Source organism: Idiotropiscis lumnitzeri, chromosome 10, assembly GCF_059441095.1.
Source record: "Idiotropiscis lumnitzeri isolate Australia: NSW breed Sydney's pygmy pipehorse chromosome 10, RoL_Ilum_1.0, whole genome shotgun sequence".
In the NCBI taxonomy this organism is placed as follows: Eukaryota; Metazoa; Chordata; class Actinopteri; order Syngnathiformes; family Syngnathidae; genus Idiotropiscis; species Idiotropiscis lumnitzeri.
In genome coordinates, this window is record NC_142400.1 from 2,275,593 (window position 1) to 2,292,651 (window position 17,059).

Here is a 17,059-nt window from a genome sequence, read left to right on the forward strand (position 1 = left end):
TCCAGTGCTCAGTGCTGCCCCGTATGTTGTGGCAAAAAGTGGTACTGCACTGTAGGCGTGCAAATTCAGACTTGGCCGCGTGTGTCTTCCAGACAGACACTCCCCCACCCTGCCTGTTGTGCTGTTGGCCATGTGATGCCCACTTGTTGCCATGACAGCACGACTACTTTGCTTCACTTGTTTCACCTCACATCCTCTATAGTACGTGTGTGTGTGTGTGTGTGTGTGTGTGTGATTAACTGTTGTGTTTGTTTCCTTCACGCTACAAAAGTCTTTTCTTCGTCTTCAGACTAAAGTGTTCTTACGCACCCCCATCCAGACCCCCCCTCCCCTTCTTTATTTATTTGAGGGGGCAGAAGGGCACCTCGCCCGCCAGCCCCCCCCCCCCCCAAAAAAAAAAACCTTGCCCACAATCTCCCTCCAACCCCCCACGAGCAGCACCCTGGGAAGCAGTGGCGACAAAAGCGTGTTTTAACCCTTTCATTTCTCACACATCCACAAGAGACCACGCACAAAGAACATGGGCCTTGAGTGTGTGTGTGTGTGCATATGTCCATGCCAGTGTATGGTGTGTTGTAGGCTGACTACAAGTGCGTGTGCGCGCGAGTGTGTCATTGTATATTTTGAAAGGAGCGTGTGAAGCTCCCAGATGCTTTGTGCATTTCTGAAAGTGTGAAGTGTGCATGGGAGCACAATTATGCCACTCTATATGTTGTGTGTGTGTGCGCGTGTGGGGGTGTGCGTGTGTTGATGTGCAAATATGTTGGGGGGAAAAAAATATCAAGATTTCATGAGACAACAGATTGCGCGTGCGAGATCATTGGATGGCAGTCTGTTGTGACAGCGTGCGCGTGTGCGCGCAGCGTGCGCGTGTGCGCGCGAACGGAGAACAAACGGCCACACATCGGTCATGTTAAAAAGGTTTTATTTCAACAAGTGTCGGAATCTCGTTTGTTGTTCTCGTTGGTTGAAAGAGTAGAAAATAAAAACAGTAAAAGTACATCAAAGGATTAGAAATCACATCAAAGAAAACAAGACACGTCGTGTTTGAAGTCGATCCATCGATCGGATTTGTTTGCAATATTTATAAACACTCACTGGATTAGTCAACAAACATCAAAACCTCTCAGTAGCTTTTTTCTTCTTTTTTTTTTTTAACCACGTTTACACACGCTGGAATTCTGGAAATCTTTTTACAAAATACAACGATGCAGGCAGGGACATGTGTGTGTGTGTGTTTGTGTTGTTTGTGTGTGTGCGTGTATTTCTACATGTGTGCAGTGACAGACGTGAGGGGCAGTCAAGTGACGGCAACAAGGTAGTGAAGTGATGATGATGACGAGGAAACAGGAAGGTGACGGGGTTGGACGGCAGTGTTGACGCGGCTGCTCGATGAACCTGAGGGGGCGGGGCTTGGAGTTAGGGGGCGCGGCGGGAGCGGGTGTTTTCGACGGGCGGTCAGTGCGTTGGTGAAAAAGACCATTTTTTTCACATCATGTTGTTCTGCAGAGAGTTGACCTCTGAGTCGTCGTCGCCCAGCAGCTTGTGGTTGTCGTGTTTGGGCGTCAGCGCGTTGTGGATGTTCAGGGCGTCGTCTTCCTTGGGCGGGGCCTTCACCGGCTCCTCCAGTTTATTCTGGGAATTGGGATCATCCTGACCAGTGAGGAGGGGAGGGACCAAGTGGGGAAGGTAGAAAGTCGAGTGAGCACACAAAGCGCACGTTACGCAAGGAACGGCTTTTCTAATTGCAGTATGTGACGTGGAAGTCGCGAAGCGTGTGTGACGTCGCGTGAAACTTGTCACGTCATTTATCATGTGAAAGAGAACATGTGTTGTGTCACCTAACACGTGTAAGTCATGTCACGTTTGTAACATGAAGTCATATTTGTCACGTTGCCGTCGTGAATTAATGCTGTGTCATGCATGTACTTTGTATGTAACGAGTGCACCATTAACATCAAAGAACACGTGTAAAACATGTCATACATGTAAGACGTGCATGTGATGCATTTCACATGACACATCTCAGGACGTGTGTCAGCCATGTACTGTTTTTAATTGCATGATGTTTCGTGCGTTACTTAGCAATTTGTAAGACCTGTTATGCCGGATAACATAATAATGTCATGTCACGCATGTCAATCCTGTCACACGTGTAACCTTCGTTATTAGATGCAAAGCATGTACCATGGCGTCACATGTGCAAGTCATGTTACGAGTGTCGCATCACGCTCGTAACAAGGTCATGAACTCAGATGTCATGACGGAACACGTAACGTCATATAACACGATGTTACGTGTTACAAGACATGTTATGCTTTGTAACGTGCAACAAAAATGCAACATATGTCGGTCATGTAACATGTGGTTGGGATACCGTCATAAATCCTTTGGTTGTTATGTGACGTGTACTCTTGTCATGATGTTATGCGTACGAGCAATGCAACATGTAACGGGAATGTCATGCGTGTAAGTCATGACGTGTGTGTGACATTATGTCATGCGTGTAACATTGTCATGATCTCCATCGTCTTACCGGTTTATGATGTGTCATGTGTCAAAATAAAAAGCATTTAAAGTCATGTCATAAATGTAAACCGTGCAACACGTCCACCGGTATGTAACATGTCAACACCGTGTCACGTCATGTGACACGTGACATGTGACATGTAAGTTTAATGCCAGTATGGTCGTGTAACGTGTCTAATAACATGTCACGCAAGTCACATTTGGGAAATTGTGGAATGTCACGTCACACATCTTGCTGAGTGGCGTGTCATTTTAAAATGTCTCGTCTTGTCATGTTTTTCTGTGGTTGGAAAAGGTGAACTGCATGAATACAAACAATCCCCCCCCCACCTCACCCCACCCGTCAGCCTCCCTCAGTCCATTCTGACAAACCAGGAGGCACATGCACATCCACATGCAACAACTTTGCACGCCCCCCCCAACCCGAATACTCACCACTTATCAAATACTGGCTCATGCAGAAACCCAAGTCCCCCACCCCAACACTTTTTGCGTGAACACTTCTGCTGCCCCCCAGGGGGGTCTTCTGTGGGTACCACCATCACCATGTTTTTGGATTCACTTTCTTGAGCGGCAGCATCACACGTCTCACACACACACACGCATCTTCATACACACACGGATGAAAAAGAAAAGTGTTCTCGAGTGTTCCGTGTGTGTCGTGACAAAAAAGTGGATTTACCAGCTAGATCGTAACTTCGGGCAGGACGTGCGGGTACGTGACTTCCATGGTTACGGGGTACGAGCCTTCTTTCCTCCCGTCAGCGTGAAACTGGAAAACGTTTGGGGGGGTTTTTTGTTTTGCTTTGTTGGGTTTGGTGGCGGTGCATGTGGGTGGTGGTGGCGTGGCGAGGAGGGGCGGGGAGGGGGGAGCTGGGTTTGGCGGGAGGGAGGGAGGCACAGAATCACGGGGAGTTTTCGGCGTTCTATTTTTTTTTTAGGGGGGGGAGGTGGGGAACAGAGATAAAAACAACGTTTTGATGGTGATGATGATGAAGGCACACGCATACTTTGGGGAGAGCAACGATTCCGCACCCCCCCCCCCCCGCCCCCCCTCCCCGTTTGAACCAACTTTTGTCTTTGTTTGATATATTTACGTTCGATTGGATGTTCACTATTTTATAGAACGAAAATCCTAACGATAGCGATGATGACGTTGAGGTGATTCCTACGAAATCCTTTGTTGCCCACTTCCCACCTTGCTTCCTACTCGCTTCCTTATCATGTTCCAATCACTTCCTTCTTACTTTCTTGTCACTTCCTGCTCAATTTCCGGCAAACTTCACCGCTTGCTTCCTTCACTGGCAACTTCCTCCTCATTTCCTGCCATGCTCACTTTCTCATCTTTCTTCTGTCTACAAACTCTTTTTTAAGTTCCAGCGCATTTTGTCTCATTTCCAGGTAATTTCCTGCGAACGTCCTCTTCATTTCCTGCTGACTCCCTGATAACGTCCAGCTTACTTCTTTTTCACTTCATACCTACTTTCGACTCACCTCCTTCTTAAGTCTGTTTTTCTTCCAACCAATGTTACTCACGTCCTTCTTACTTCTTGCTTTGTTCCACAGACATCTAAAACTAACCTGTGGACTGACGGTGGCCCCTGAAGTCAGAGGGCAGCCATCTTGTGTTGCCACTGTTACTAACAACTTTTGTTGGGTTTTCTTGTGTTATTAACATGTTATTAATGAGTGTTTTATGCTAGGATCCTTGAAGTGAGTAATGAGAGCCTAGCATGGAATGAACTATCACAGTATCGTCAATCGTGGCGATTTTGTTTCTATTCATTTCATACTGACAACATGCATGCCGACAAATCTTTAAGCAGACCTCTGTGATATACCTCATGAGACAAAAATTGTAATCACACTCATACTGATGAAATGTGCATGTCGAGCATCTCCCAGACTTACTGGCACGACCGTACGCCGCACATTGGCATTCCGCCATGGAGACAGAAAATAATGTGAAAAGACAACTGAGAAAACAGTTAGTATTCAAGTTGGGCATACTTAGCAGGTGGCAACGCAAGATGGCCGCAGGGGACCTCAGTTGCTCTTACTTATGTCCTGTTCACTCCCAGATCATTTCCTTCTCACTTCTCTGTCACGTCATGCTGACTTTCTGGGACTCACTTGCTTCGTATTTCCTGATAACTTCCTTCTTTCTCGCTGCTTATTTCCAACTCACTTTCCGCTCATTTCCATCTTCTCGTTTCATATTTGGTCATGATGGCGTATGAAGGTATTTTTGAGGATGTCTATTTGGTGCAGTGAAAGCTGAGGCGATTTATTGATTGATTTTGTTTTTGAAAGATTGATTGACGTGACGGGTCTGCTTAGGAAGGTGTGGGGGGGCGGGGCTAACTGACAGCGTGGCACGACGAAGGGGTTTATGGTCTTACCTCGCAGTCGGACTCCTCTTTGGTCTTACACTCCCACGTGTATCTGCTCATGGTTTTCTGAGGGGAGGGTGGGTTCAAAGGTTACACTCCTCAAAGGCAGAAAGGCATCGTTGTCATGGCGACGGAGCAAGAGCGAAAAGATGTGGCGCTTACAGCCAGAAGGACGAGGCAGACAGGAAGTGAAGAAAGAGGTGCTAATGCTATGCTAATGAAGTTAGCGAATGCTAATTAATGTAGTTGGATCCGTTTTTATTTCGGCGAGATAAACGCGACTCTAGTTTTATCGTTTGTGATCATAGTAATCGTAAATAAAGTTCGCATTTTAGCTTCTGGTGCTAACAACGTAACCACATTTTTTGATTTGTACAAATTAGAAACGCAATGCCCGTGGAATGCAAGTCAGGAGAATTAGCTTTAGCATGACTAGCTAGTGTTCATTTGTCAATGCAAACGAAGTGAGCATGAGCTATTTTAAAAGGGGAAATCAACGCACTTGGTAGCAATGAAACACATTCAATGAATTATATTTTTAGTGGTTCAGGGATCAAGTGCAGCTTTTATTTGACATTCGTGTGACATTTTTGGGAATGTTGTGAGAGCTAAGGAGACTTTTTCCGGTGTTTTTGTGTGTGAGAGTAGTGAAAATGTTTTTTTTGCATTTTCTTGGAAAGTTAGCAGGGAACAAAAGTGGCTATGGGTTGTTAGCGGGAGCTAACACTTCTCTCAAAATGAAGAAAAAAAAATAAAAACAGGCCATAAAGTTAGAGCGCTATGCTAACCTAACCCTAGTGGCTACCAACCGCCAGAGGTGTCAAATACAGGTCCAGAAAGTGAAAGCCCTGGAATAGTTTGTTTTAGACACAAGTGTCAAGTCAAGTCAAGTCAAGTCAATTTTATTTGTATAGCCCTTAATCACAGACAGTCTCAAAGTGCTTCTATTCAGGGTGCTAATTTAGCTGCCGGTTGATTAGGAACACCGATAGCTAAAGCCAAACTGTTGCAGGGTTTTTACTTTCTGGACCTGGATCTGACATAAACGCCAACCACCCTCACTAAATAAAAAAAATAAAAATAAAATAAAAACATTTCAAAGAGAATGTGATAATGTGCTAGCAAGACATGTTTTATTTCTTCGCTACAAACTATGATCCTAAGCTAATGCTAAACTAGCAGCTAACCCTGCAACTGTTGACTTTGTGTGTGCAAGTTGTGAAGATGTTCTTGGTTGAGTTTGCGTCGAAAAGTTAGCAGAGGACAAAGTTAGCGATGGGGTGTTAGAGGTGGTACCACATCTACCAAAAAGCAGACAAAAAAAAAGTTGTAGCGCAAAGCTAAGCTAAGATAACCCATGCGGCTACCAACTGAGCTCTTTGAATGGCGTAAAAAACATTCCAAATCGAACATGAAAACATGTTAGCATGACTTGTTTTTTTGTTTTTTTAATCCAACGCCATCCTGCAGTCCCATCATGCTAGGCTAAAGCTAAGCTAACAGCTAACCATGCTACTGTTAGTGGAATCTTAGGGTGGTCTTGCATCTCAGATGTTTATCCTGATAGGCCCCATAGAGGATGATGTCACCCGGCCCCTTCCCTTTGCCCCGCCCACTCAGGATAAACAAGGCAGTTTGTTAGCGTAGCAGAGCTGCAGTGGCGGCCATGGCCACCAGGTGGCGCATGTCCGACCATGACTTACCGAGCAGAGAGGCAAGCAGAGAACGCAGGTCGGAGAGAAAGATGGCTACGGCGGTGAGGAGTGAAGGATTGAAGGGAAGGAGGCGGGGCTTGACTGTGTCAGAATCGTTTGTGATGCTACGCTACGCTAACAGTTTTAAAGGACATACATTATCCATTTTTCGTGGGAAATTAGAGGAATGTCATCAATAAGACAACCAATTACATTTCATCGAATTTATGTGCAATGCGTGACAGCTAAACACAAAAAAAAACCAAATCCAATTTCAAGAATTGTGCTGAACATTATTTTCAGAAGTAATGCTGGTACCTCTGTCAGATGATGCTAAACAATGCAGCTCTGCTTACCATTTGGCTATGACCTGACACTGCTTTACGGCAAAGTAAATCTTTTTCTCTTGAACTTTGTCCAGCCATTGGCTAGAAAGAAACTCACTCGGTGTGGAGGCAGGATTATGTAAATTAACCCCACTGTGATGTCACAATGTTGCAAAATTTTGGTATGGCTGGCTCACAAACATATTTGGACAAATAGAAAAACTATGGATTTACTTTTTGCCCTTTGATGAAAAATGGATGTGCACCAGAGCAGCGGCCGTGATTGATCGTTGCCTGGTCGTCATGGCAACAGGCTGCGTGATGGATGGCGACAAGAGCGTCACTGTGATGGGACGACATTGTTTAAAAGCAAGACCTAAGGATTTCATCAACCTGACAGATCGACACAAACGTTTGACTTCGGGGTCGACTCACTTTTGTTGCCGTTGCCGTTTTTTTTAATTATACAAGCTGTGCACTGACAACTTTCAAATGTTGCAAAGTGTCATTCTTTTCAGCGTTGGAATAAAAGATTTGCAAAAAGGGGCGTGGTGTTGCCACTTTTGTGAGCTTCATTCATTTCAACAGTCAGCCGCCATCCTCCCGAGCAAACTTGCTCCTACAACACCCCCCCGCCCCCAGCCATCTACCCCCCCGCCCCTCGCCCGCCTCCCCTCTGGCCTCAGACTGAGTTTGTCTGCTTGGGGATTCTCATGCCCATGCGTCGGGGGAGAGCAGGGGTAGCAAAAGGGGAGGAGTCAGATGCAGAAAAAAGGGAAGAAGAGAGCGACGGAGCACGTTACCTGACAGATAATGTTATCATAGTAAGCCAATGCACGAGCATGGGGGGCGTTAGGAGGGGTGTCGCACAGTTTCCTTACGTTTGGGTGGGAGCCCTCAGCGATGGTGGACAGCGAGAAATTATCATTGTGAGCCTCCGACGTGGGCCGGTACTTACTGCAGGGCGACACACACACCAACCAGGAAGAAGAAGATGAAGGAAGAAAGAGGAAGGAAAGAGAGCAAGAAAGAAGATCTGTGATGCAAACATCAACATTCAAAGAACCACTCGTGCACCAAGTACCACCTAAAATTTAAAATGCAGTAGCGTAGTAGGTCGAAATGTTCAGGAAAATTATTTTATTGCAAGTCACGGGAATATTATACAAAGTTAGAAATTTAACACTGAAAGTAGCTAAAAGTTAACACTATAAAAAGTTACATCCAACTGCACCAAAATACCACAACAGAATTTAGCCAAGATTTCATGGAGCCCCCCCCCGCAAAAAAAATCTAATTTCATCTTCCGCCATTGAAATAAAGGGAAACGCCATTCAGCCGTTCCAGAACAAATAATAAAAAAGTAATCATCAAACTCTATAATATTCTACTTTGGAGTATGTCCGAGTAAAAACGAAGTTATAACATAATTAAAGGACATAAATAAGAAGAAAGAACAAAACAGTTTGTGCATCATCATTTAATGCTTAAATTCAATTCATTGTGCTCTTCCCTCTGGAATGCCCATCTTGGCCACTGGGGGGCAAAAACACAAAACGAGTACGAGTCAACACGACTCGGACTACTCATGAGTTGGTTTTCGTTAAGAATAAACGATAAATGCATGAGAGTATTGTCACGCTTTCAGTCGGTCGATGTGTGTTGCACCACCGGTTGTGTTTCTTTAAATCGTTCCAGTTCCTCTTAAAACCCGTCTCTGAGACTCGGTATTGTTTTATTTATTTTTTTTATTTTTTTTTTAACTCTTTTATGTTATGACTTCATTGTATCAACTGTATTTGTTTTGATTTTCACTTGAACAAAGTTGTTGAAATATCTGTTACGTAAACGGTTACAACACCATGAGCTTGGACGCTATTCCTTAGCCTGTTAATGGATTCTTCCAATATGTGTTAGCATTGAGCTAGCAGCGACATTCGTGAAGCAAAGTCATTTGGTTGTTTTAAATACAATAGATAGATTTTGTTTTTTCTATTTAGAGTTTGACTCTAAACTTTCAGCTGGGAGTGCGTAAACAGCTTGAATATTTGACTTTGGAAAATTGTTCTGCCCAAAAACTGTTGCAAAGTATCGAGTGAGATGAGTGGACTTCACTTCCTTCCTTCTTATTTCCTACTCACTTCTCTTGCTCCTTTACTACTTAATGACTTCTCATTTCTTCTCAACTCCTTCTTCCTTGCCGCTCACTTGCTCCTCAATTCTCCTGCTTCCTTCATCCTTCCATCTCACTTCCTCCTTCTTTGCCTTCATGCTCGCTTACTTCTCCCTCAGTCCCCTCCATCTCCCTCTTCAACTTCGTCCTCCTCCTCTTCTTCTTCCGACTCTCGATGAGGCTTTCGTTTCTCCATCCAACACGCATCCCCCCCCCCCTGCATCGCTCCCTCCCTGCCTCAAAAGTTGCACAGCTGCATGTAGGTCAACCTCACCCCCCCCCCACATCTCCCCCGCCCCCCCCTTCTCCGACTGCCCTACTTTCAGCTGGATGCGGCGAAGCCATGACGTCATGTTTTCTCTTTGTCAAAAAAGTCTCCTGGCTAGCGGCGTCTCTTCGCCATCACGGCCTTCATCATCATCATCATCATCATCATCATCATGTTACCCCCCACATTACAAACCCCACCCCAATCTCCCAGTGGTCTAAAAATATCCCCCCTAGCGTGGGAGCTGGCGTCGGAGAACGAGCACTTCACCACTTCACATTTGAATGTTCGATTCCAGCGAGCTGCTGCCCGGTCGCCATGGAGACGCCAGCGAAAACACTCGGCCAAGCATCCGCCCCCGCCTGGGTAGAAGCACCCCCCCCCCAATCGTCTCACTCCCCCCCTCAATCTCACTGTCACCCCACAGCATTTTACATTCAGTCCACCTCCTCCCCCATCCATCTTCCTCCTCACCTCGCCATCTTCCTCTCACATCTCGCCAACGTGAATTAGCAGAAGAAGGAGACGCCATTTTAGTAGCTCGACGTCTGGCGACATTTTGAGTATTCCAAAAGTGCGTCAAGAAGGACAACTTATTGCCAATCACCGTTTTATTGACGTCAAACGGCATATTTAATAATTCACAGAATTGCAGTGGTGCGACGTCTTCCCAAGTAGAAATTTGGGGATTTTTAGCTCATAATATTCGCCAAACTAAAGGAACATATTTGAAAAATCAAGCCAATGTTAGTGAGCTCTGAAACAACATTAAGCAGAGAAGACTTTTTTTATTTTTATTTTTTTTTTTTTGCATTGTGCTAAGTTAGCAAAATGGATATTGGCGAGCCCTGAGGTCAGCGCAGAGTTTTAAAGCAAACATGGTGAAGCAGCATTTAGCGGTTATGCTGCACACAAATGGAAGAAGCTGCCAGCAGAAGTGAAGTCAGGCCAAAGTGGGAATGCTTTTAAGTTCAGGTTAAAAAAAACGCCCCTCCCCCATGTCTGTGATTGGGCTCCATTTAATAATTTTATTAAGCTATCTTTCATTTCTGTTTTTAAATGTCTTCATTTCTTTTAATGCTTTTAAATGTTCTTTTAAATATGTCAAGCACACTGAGTTACTTTTCGGATGAAATATGAGAAAAGCTGTGTCTGCTTCTGCTTCAGCCATGTCACGGAGTGCACCTCTCGCACACTGATCTTAAAGGGAAAGAAAGGAAGTCAACTGTGTCCACGCCCACAACAGCGCAAAACGCCTCTTTTTAAATGCGTCAAGCCGCATGCATCTGCAAAAATACCAAAACTCAGTCTAAACCGCCCCTGCGTACTTGGTCCCTGTTTCGTAATGACTGCACGTGACGTCGCGGACGCGGCCGCCTCACCTGCGTCTGCGCAGCTTCTTATTCTCCGTCTTGAGTACGTGGAGCTTCTTGGCGAAGCACACCACCATCATGAAGAGCAGCAGGAGCACCACGGCCGACGCACCGACCGCCAGACACATGACCTGGAACTCCGTCACCACCGCCTCGCAGCGGGCGCCCTTGTGCCAGATGTAGTCCTGAACGTTGCACCTGGAGGAGGGAAGGGATGCCTCGTCAACAGGAGACACTCGTAGTTAGCGTGTCGCATTCCCGTGGAGTGCGAGAACATTTTGGGGCGTTAATTGTGTTGCATTGATGACAAGTTTAGTGTTCCCCTCTAATGTGGCAGTGCGTTACCGTAACATGTGTAGCGTGTTACATTGACGACAATAACATGCGTGTGTGATTATGTCATGTTCATTGTTAATGAGGTTGCCATGGCAACGCGTGGACTAGCGCTGTATCGTATGTTACAGTGGCGTTATCGTTACCGCGGCGATATGACTCGTGTGTTCTGATGACATTTAGACTGTGCCACCGTGACCTTTTGCGTTGTAATGACACGATGGTATCGTCGCCATGACGACACATTGAGGCGTCTGCGTGGTCATGTATGAGCCATGAGAGCATGAATACAGAGTAGCTGACAAAGAAGGTTTATGTAAGAGAGTGGTGGTGAAGGGGTTGCAAGTAGCGAGTGAGGAGAGTGGGGGTGGGGGATGTGCTGGTTGTCATGGCAACTCGGCCTGAGCAGCAGAATCTCTCTCATTCCATCACATGCAGGAAAAAGAAATATATTTGACGTGTTTCTTCCACTTGATCTCCGCCCCTCGGGTCATCTCGCTGCTGCTGCCCCCCCTCACCCCCTTCCTCCCCATCTGTCCTCCCCATCAGCCTTCACCCCCACGACTCCGCCCCACCCTGTGACCACCATGACATCAAGTCAGACTAATAAATATGTTTATAGACACGCTTTCCAAATAAGAGTGACTGTTAACTTAAATTGAAGAAATGGTTTTGTTTTGTAGGCGCTAAAACACTCTTTGTGTGTGTGCGTGTGCGTGTGTGTCGCCAATGGAACGTGTCAAACATCTTTGCCAAAAAACAAAGTGTGTGTGTGTGTGTGTGTGTGTGTGCGTGTGTCTTTACCTCACTGGCAGCCGTAACTCTCCTGTGTCTTTGACCTATGAACTCATTGACTGCCAGTGAACCCTGACACACAAAGACACTCCGAGCGCACACACACACTCCCTGTGTCCGTGCAGATGGTTTTATTATTGTGCCTGTGTTTCCATGAAATGTAAAATGGATACACACTGCATGCAAACTTAATTATATCAAGCTGCTGAACACACACACACACACACACCCCCACACACACACGCACACACGCGCAGTCACGCATGCACACAAGCATGCTGGCAATGCTCTCAAGTTGTGACTCATTGAATTTGTACTCCACCTCTTGGTGTTTCGTGTTTTTTTTTTTCTTCTTGTCTTTCTCTTTCTAAAGTCAGATTCTTCACTTTTGACGTCTCGTGTGTGAATAAGTGAATCAGCTGTCTCCACGGACGCACACAAACTGCATGTATCTCACATGTATGATGGCACGTATATGTCAACTGTAGGATGTCACATGTACAATTTCAGATGCGTGTTCGGGATGTTTAGCGTGTGAAGCGAAGCCCCATGTGAAATGTATTACGAATGTCGTGTGTCTGTGACATGCCTGGTGTCAAACATATGATCAGATGTCAATCCGACAGATGTTAGGCATTTGATGAGTATGTTAAATGTTTAAAGCCACATTTATATGTATGATGTCACACACAGTCCACGCAGAAACTTTGTATACTAAAATGTTCAAGCAGAACCGTATCATTTTGTCAAAACAAAAAGACTTAATTCTAACATATAATGTGAAACGCCATAGATGGGCTAACTTATTTTAGCAGAAATGTTATGAGTGCTTCTTTAACACACTCAAAGCAGTTCTCAGGCTTATATTTTCTCTCTTTTATGGGAACCACTTCTCAAGCTCGGAGTCTTCATTATGCATTTATGCTGGATGATTTCCAGTTAATTGCGGCGCTGCTTGGCAAGTTGTGGTGGAACATGGTACTACACTGATGGTGAGCAAACCAAAATTTGGACTTGCCTCTATACTGTAAAACCTCATTAAAATATTATTGTTTCAAATCCGCGATTTAGCGGAGGGACGCGAACGACGAATCGCTTTCCACAATACGGATGCCGATGACAGGCGTGTGCGTTACCTGCAAAATGTTCCGGCATCCTCCAGCAGGTAACACTGTCCTCCATTGTAGCAGAAGTCGGGGTCAAAGTCGCAAGGAGAGCGACACGTGGCATTGACCATCTGGTAGCCGGGGCGACAGCCACCCATCCCGTCAGAGCCGTCCGTCGGGGTGGCGCGCTGGGGGCCGTTTGGCAGGTACGAGACGGGACCCGCCAACTTGGGGCGAATCCGAGAGGCGCTGTCGTCGGCGGTGGTGTCGGGGTACTCGTCGGGGGTGGGCGACGCCCCATCCTCGTACGGGGTCAGGTAGTCGTAGCTGTCCGGCATGGCCCAGGACGTCGGGTCGCCGCCCTGGAGCTCGTGGGCCAGCGATGAGGTGGGAGGCGGAGCCAAGTCCAGGTGACGTCCTCGAGAGGCGGGATCGAAAAAGTCCACGTGCAGTATGTCGGGTTGGGCGGCGTTGGTGGCCGGAGGCAGCGGGACGGCGGTGGGCGGTCGGTCCAGGTCGAACACAGCCGTGTCTTTGGCGTTGAGCCACGGCGGGTCGCTACGCGCCAGAGGCTCCTCCTCCACGACATCAGCTGGCAGACGGTTTCCTGGCAACAGCAGCTCCGTCTCCGCCGAATCAAGGCTGATCTGAGATGGCGAGGGCGTTCCGCCCGCTTCACCAAACATGCCGCTGCTTAGCTCCTCCTCCTCGCCGCCGCCCCGCGGCACGCGGCCCGCCCTGGGCGTCACAGTGTTGATGGAACCCCTGGGTCCGGTTCCCATGGTGACGGCACGGCTGACATCGGTGGGACCCTCCTGCTCGCTAAGCGGGGCGGTCCCGTTGAGGGCGGCGGCCACCTCGGTGGTGTTGGTCGCCGTGACAACTCCTGAAAACACACACAAATAGGAAGTGAACTCTTGCACTGACACACACACACACATGCACACACTCCGGAATGACATCACATGACACGTGAGACATTATGGGATGGATTAAAGGAGTAGTTGACTAATGCACTCCAAAACTCGACAGTCCAGATTAAAGATTAGCAAGGACACCGTCATCAGTTTCAACACACACACACACACATCTGAGCATGATGTTTAGCACAGAATATCTACTCGTAAAACTCTTATCTCACTCGTACAGTTTTGAAACGAGAACGTCATGAACACAAAGCGGACCCCAACGAAACCAAATGTTTGATGGGCTCCGCTTTGCGTCGACGACTTTTTTGAGAGGCAGTTGCAGAGAAACGCGCAAGCATGACCGCGCGATGTTCCTCCATCCAGCTGGATCAGCAGCATGTATTGCCATGGAAACGCATCCTTCTCATCCCAACGCGCACGTGCGCACGTACGCACGCACGCACACGAAACAGAGCAGGACATCTGCGTCCGGTATCAGAAGAGCTTTACCATTGAGGTCATTCACGGGTTAAATCCTCGCGGAAGTCCCACAATGCACTGGTGGACAAGCACACACACACACACAGCTTTACATTTGCCTGTTAAGTAACAAGGGTGCGTTCAACACACTGCTTCATCACAAGCACGCTTGCACACCAAGAGAGATGCAGTTTCCATGGCAACGGCCCGCTTCCAGCAGCGGGATGCAGATAGGACCGCTTTGAGTTCATTGGGTTCCTTTGCAGCGCGCCGAGGAGGAGGCGAGCAGAGGCAGGTGTGCGAAAGACACACATGCAAACACCTGAACGGCAAGCTTCAACCTCGAGTCATGTTTGTCAGCAAAATAGCTTAGCGTGATTTTCGTTTTAATCAACTGCGTCCACCACAGGCACATACAAAGTCAATTACAGAGTCGAACACTAAATCACATTCAGTGAAGTACTGAGCCAGTTCCAGTGTCACGTATTCAATCACAGTCCAAGTCAAATACTAAATCAACGTATTGGGTCACTTGAGTCACATAATGAGAACTGAGTAATGAATACTTAATCGCCACTCATTGTGTGTCATATACCGAATCGTGCATTGAAAAAAATTCACAAACAAGATTTTTTGAGGCAATACAGAGTCACTTTCACAGTTGCATACAAACTCAACTACGATGTCAGATATAAATATAAAAAAAAAAAAGCTTATCTTGTCACATAGTCACGGTCAAAGTGGCATAAGAAAACACTTTCTGAGTCGCTTGAATCGTGGACTGAATCACAAACTGAGTCACATATATAAGTTTATATAATATATATATATATAAACTTCAGATCAAGATTCACTGACAAAATCAAAATCACTTATTGAATAATTTACCAAGTCACGTCAATCAGCAGATGAATGTAGACTTGAAATTGAATGGTTATCTATGGAAAAAAATAACAGTAAACAAGTTCAGCATGCTGAGGCTGTCGCCATCTCGTGCACGGGCGTGTGATTATTTGGCGTGCGTGCGGCCCGCTTGGCGGACAAAGAGCCCGCCGTCGCGCTTTTGTGTGTATCAGAATGTCCGTGCGCGCGTGCGCGCCGCCTCTCCTCATGCATTATTCATGCGCACGCTAATCTGCGCCTCGCCTCTTTGTGCCGCGCGCGTACACGCCGACACCCATCTGCGTCCCGCGGCCGCCTGGCGCGCGCACGCCACGCTGACCTGATTTCCAGCGTACTAATAAGTGAACATCTGTGTGGTCACGTGACCTGGTTTCACACGTGCGCGTGCGTCACGGGCGCCCGGAGGCAAACACTCGTCCGCGCGCGCCCACGTTGACAAGGAGCGGACGCGCGCACGCGACCCGCAGCGGTGTGCGCGTGAGTCTTGCTTACCGTGCACGGAGACGAAGTGCAACAGCAGCAACAGTGGCGGGAGCGCGCGCGCCATCCGCGTGCGCCGGCGGCAGCCTCCCGTGCACGAGCTGGTCTCCATGCTCGGCGTGCACGCGCGTTCCACAGCACAGGAACGTGCGCGTGAAGAAGACGAAAGAGAAAAAGAGGAGGAAGAGGAGTCTTCTTCACTCAGCAGCATCACCCCTCGGTTCGGTTCGGTTCGGCTCACGGCTCCATCACCTCCAGCCGCGAGCGGTGATGCGTTCAGGGACTTCACTCGGTCCGATGCGGCTCGGCTCACTCACAGTAGCGGGAATGAAAGAAGAAGACAAGCAGACAGAGGAGAGAAGTGAGAGAGAGTGAGCGAGGCAGGGGCGGAGAGGGAGGGGGACGAGGAAGGACAGGGGGAGGAGGGGGGGGTGGCGTTTTGGTCCCTCTTCCTCCTCCTCCCCCTCCTTTTATATCCTCCTCATCCGCCCTCCTCCCCTTCTCAAAACTTCCCAAACATGAGTGGCAGCATTTTTTCTTGACAGCATTTACTTCGTAATTTGGCTGATTTTTGGAGGGAGGTCAACCCTTTAAAATTCACTCACCTATTCGCTGTTTTGCCATATGGTACCATACGACAAAGTATCACACAATACGGAGCGATCCTTCACAACATAAAAGTTTATTACGTCACATGTTCATGTTTTATGGTTGCGTCAGGTCAAGTCAGCCTCCAGTAGGAAGTTTCGCAGTTTGACAAAATTTTGGCATAACACAGGCTTTTGAGTTTTGAAGATTTTTTTTTTCCCTGAGTTGTGAGAATTTTACTTACACATATTTAAAATGCCCAAATCCTTTCTTAATTTCCAAATACTTGTTGAATTTCATCTGTTCACAAATAAATGAGAGAAGTATGTGTGCCGCAATTCTTTGAATAAAAAGTGCACTGTCACTTTTGCTTCTTTTGTTTTACTTCTTACAATGTACCTCAAATTTATATTGATGTTCACATTCTTTTTACGTTCATAAAGTTTCAATAATAAAAAATCTCAGGCACATTATTTCTTTGCTGTGAAAAACGACCGACTGCTGCTTACCGATTCACTTAGTTGCGAAACTCTTTAGGTGCATTACACTGCCCCCTGGTGGTTGCGGCACACACAGCAGAAGGAGCAGCACAATGTCACTGAGCGATGAAACATGAAATCACGATTCACAAACTGTCACATTCTTTTCCATTATACATTTTTACAAAGCGATGTTACGGAGTGAGCGCTATTTTCCTCATTCAAAACACG

The 17,059-nt window shown here is 46.9% G+C and overlaps 1 protein-coding gene across 8 annotated transcripts; it reads right to left on the reverse strand.

The window, feature by feature from the left end:
* Positions 1 to 908: 908 nt before the first annotated feature.
* Positions 909 to 16,153, reverse strand: LOC148328565 (chondroitin sulfate proteoglycan 5-like). Of its 8 annotated transcripts, XM_088306390.1 has the most exons (7): positions 15,774 to 16,153; positions 13,021 to 13,876; positions 10,766 to 10,954; positions 7,824 to 7,899; positions 4,932 to 4,988; positions 3,212 to 3,301; positions 1,507 to 1,653 (listed from the first exon to the last, which is right to left on the reverse strand). In XM_088306390.1, exons 1-6 carry the CDS (start codon positions 15,970 to 15,972, stop codon positions 3,215 to 3,217), a joined length of 1,464 nt encoding a protein of 487 aa, XP_088162516.1. In that variant the 5' UTR covers positions 15,973 to 16,153; the 3' UTR covers positions 1,507 to 1,653; positions 3,212 to 3,214. The 8 variants fall into 8 exon arrangements, with proteins under 8 accessions (XP_088162512.1, XP_088162519.1, XP_088162511.1 ...); XM_088306386.1 differs by lacking the exon at positions 3,212 to 3,301 and having other exon boundaries at positions 909 to 1,653; XM_088306393.1 differs by lacking the exon at positions 3,212 to 3,301 and having other exon boundaries at positions 909 to 1,653; positions 7,746 to 7,899.
* Positions 16,154 to 17,059: the final 906 nt, after the last annotated feature.